Genomic DNA, 3,798 nt, shown 5'->3' on the forward strand with positions numbered 1-3,798 from the left:
AGTAACTTAAAGTGAATTTTAAATGAATGAAAGAATAAAAAAAATTGTTTACGGATAAAAAGTAATCAATTAAATTAAATGATTTAACAAAACTAAGCTGTTAAAGCTGTTTAAGTAATATTAGACCATTTATAACTATTCAACTAAGGAGATTTTAGTTAATTAAGTGATTTAGAGATATTGTGCAGCAATATTGCCGTTGTGACTGCATAATTTGGTATTGAGCACATGTAATGTGAAAGTCAATTTGTTAAATAAGCAAAAAATAATAGTAAAATTAATAATACTTTTATTATCTTAGAGTAGCATACAAATTAGTTATTTAAAGTAAGAATAAATTAAATAAAATATATGTAAATTACAAATAAATCTTTTCCGTAAATTTTGTATATAAAACATATGAAATTACTTGAAATAAATAAACCAAATTACTATTCCTTACTAAGCACTTCATGTATAATTTATTTTATATTATTTATTTGTGGTTAATAAATCAATTCCATATTGCTTGCAATTTCTCATTAAAAGTTGCATTCCGCACGAAATAATGCAATGCGCAACGTATTCGCAGGTAAACAATGCACTCCTTAGCCATGCAAGTCCATAATATTATTTTATATTTAAGACTATAAAAAACGTCTATAAAATTTTAAATATATTTTGTTGCACACAATTGTAAGTAACCAATGCATTGGCAATGCAAAAATGAGCAATATACAGTTGCACATCATTAACAAATTGCATCTGCTCGCAAAATACTTGTGGGCACTTGGAAACTGTAAACAAATAGTTTACCAGATTAAAATGTAGGTGACCGGGTAAAATTAAAGGAGCTTAAGCGATCTGAGTAAAATCTGTAGGTTGCAGTTGTCTTATGAGAGTTTCATAAGTTTCATGCATTAAGCATAGCAAAGATGTAACATTTATTGCTGGGAGGTATCGAATATTGCCGATTTTATTGCTAAAAAGTATAAGAGCAATAAAATTTGAAAGCCTTGTGAAAGCAACACTTGCAGCTTTTGGGCAACTAACTTTCAGCCGCAAGTTAAATGCTTAATTGGGTAACGATGATTGTGGTTAAAAAGAGTGCAGCCTATCGATTTTCTTAATGCTTCAATAAATTACAACTAAACACAATCTTTTGGTTATTAAAATCGCCATACGTGGTTCACATTTGAAATATTGAAGAAAATTCGTTAAAAAATATGAAGTGCCTGCAATGCGCAATGTTTGGTGAATTGGAGCACCTGTTGGCCACAATCGAGTCATTAAGGTAGCTTGTTAGTTTGTTAGTTTGTTAGTGCGGCAGCAATAAAGAATTTGCTTGCGAAATGCACTTTGGCAACGGCAAAGTCGGCGTCATCATTGTCTGCTGCATGCAACAACGCAACAAAATCTACGAAATCTACGAAATTTGTTCAAATATTAAAAACATTATGAAGATTGCGCGCTTGTGCCTGTCGTTCAATTGCGTCAAGTTTTTCACCAGCAACAAAGCACCGAGCAAAACTAATTAAACATTTGAAGTTTTCGTTTTCAGTAACATTTTTTTATATTCAATTTTTGGTAGCAGCAGTTCAGTTAAACTTTACAAACATTTTAACAAATAATTGTAACAAAAAGAACTCTGGCTGGAGATTGAATCGGTTCTAGAGACTTAACCCAAACGCTACACCAATATCGCTTCTCACAGTTCAGTAGCAATGACAGTCAAGCAAAACTAACAAAATCAGCAGAAGCTTGAAAATATAAAAAGAACACATTGTTTTTTTTGTGGGAAGGAGCTAAAATGATTTATGCACTGTCAAACCAACCGTCGTCGGAATGGTCTGCCTGACTCCATAACATATTAATTTGTAAAATACGAATTAAAACACTTCCTCTTCGAATAAACTTATTTCTCCCTGGACCGCTTTTGCATAATTTCAGGGAGGGTGTCTTTTATATTGACCTTGCAAGTCAATTCATATGTATTTTTTAATCTATCTCCAGACCTTTATTTTTTCACTGAAGTTTTTAATGTCTGCCCTATTTATTACTCTAGCTTCTGCGTCTCTTTTGTAGGTCTAGTTTCTTCACTTTGAATACTTAAATCACATATGACTATCATTCGTCAGTTCCTGAGTAGATACGTCTTTCTCGGTTGCATTTATGACGACGGAGACTATCACCACGCAGAGTACATCTTCTATTATTGTAAAAGATATCTCACCAATTACACCCATTAATATTAATGCAGTATTATAAAGCAAAACTTTTATTTAATATTTATGATAAGAAGTCCAGCGGACGGCAAATAGCTGCAATCTTTTTATATATATGGTATATAGATATAATTATTGCAGTTTATAAATTTTTTTTGTAATATAACAAATTTTATAAATTAATAAAAAGCTAAGATACTACTATAAAAAAGTTATAGAATAAAATACTGCTAGTATTAATATATTATTACTATGAAGAATACAATTGTTTAAAGTTAGCTATAAGTTATGTGTACATGATATTTGTGATATTTAATATTGGTTATCTGCCTTAAAGATATAACACCACAGTGTTTATAACACATATTAAGATAATACGTCAATATGGAGTTTTTGACATATTTTGGTATAAGCCTTTCGGATGACGTCAAGAAAAATCTTTCTTATTATCGTCAAACACTTTTATACTTCTTTGAAGGAACAATTGATCTTACATAACTAATGCATGTTATTGCTAATGGATATTGTGCAGCCGTGACTACTTGTTGAAAAACACGATTAGTCATCGATTCTAATTTCACAGTCTCGTGTTCTAAGCCTGACATTTGCATTCCAACAAATTATATACGGACTATAAACTAATTAAATAATAATTATAATAATTAAAAATTCGATTTTTTCCTAAGATTACTAATGATACTCGAACTTGAAAATATTCTAAATAGCCAAATTTCAATAAATTAATTAAATTTTTGTTGTTGTTTCTTCATTACTATTCGAACCCTTCTACTTTTCTTTTCGTCATAAGACACCTCACATTCTACAAATTGAATCAACCTTAATAAATTCGTATTTTCAAAGATGTCTGTTTATTTTGGAACAATGTATAGATGCTTTTCATTAGCTATCTAAGAGTTTGTATTGGATGAGATTGTTTATTTATAAAAACCATGAAAATAAAATATTTAATAAACAGAATGAGCACATTGAAATTGTAGCAAAATAAAATTTAATGCTGGACTTCAAATATTCGTTTACTCCAAATTTAATTTTTATTGAAATTGAATTTTTTTGGATTTTAATTTTTAGTTGCACAAACCAAATATATTTGAGTTGCTTGCAACAATTGCAATTGTTTTAATGCGCTGCGGTTGGCTCGTTTACTGCACACCATAAAAAATAAAAAGAGCGGTGGACAGGCAGACAGGCAGGCAGGCTGGTAGGCTGGCAAATGGACGCTCGGACGGACAGCGAATAGACAGCAAACAGACTGATTTGTTTAATATTGCATAATGGCGCATAACAGTGGCAATACCGCTCTGCAGGTCCATTAAGAGGTACATATCCGAAATATTTAAACATTTTTAAAAAAAACTATTGTTTTTTTATTTTTTATAATTAATTAGTGTTTGAATGTTTGAGTCGCACCGAAGGCGAACAGTCGAAATAGTTTCAAGTTTCGATGCACCACAATTAAAGGCAGATTCGTTTCGCAATTACGTTGCACTTAACTTTGAATTAAGTCACAATTAAATTAGTTTTATTTCGGCTTCAAATGCGCATAGTTTCCGCTGAGTGGGGAAAACTACTTAGT

The 3,798-nt window shown here is 30.7% G+C and overlaps 1 protein-coding gene across 1 annotated transcript in view; it reads left to right on the forward strand.

Moving 5' to 3' along the window:
* The window catches only part of LOC119677773 (paramyosin, long form-like), a 6,219-nt gene extending 2,839 nt beyond the window's left edge, over positions 1-3,380 (forward strand). Inside the window, exon 3 of the mRNA XM_038089286.1 lies at positions 3,294-3,380. Coding sequence (XP_037945214.1) covers positions 3,294-3,380 — 87 coding nt within the window. The remainder of the gene's footprint in view (positions 1-3,293) is intronic.
* The last annotated feature ends 418 nt before the right edge of the window (positions 3,381-3,798 follow it).

The sequence above is a fragment of the Teleopsis dalmanni genome, chromosome 1 (assembly GCF_002237135.1).
Source record: "Teleopsis dalmanni isolate 2A chromosome 1, ASM223713v2, whole genome shotgun sequence".
Lineage (NCBI taxonomy): Eukaryota > Metazoa > Arthropoda > Insecta > Diptera > Diopsidae > Teleopsis > Teleopsis dalmanni.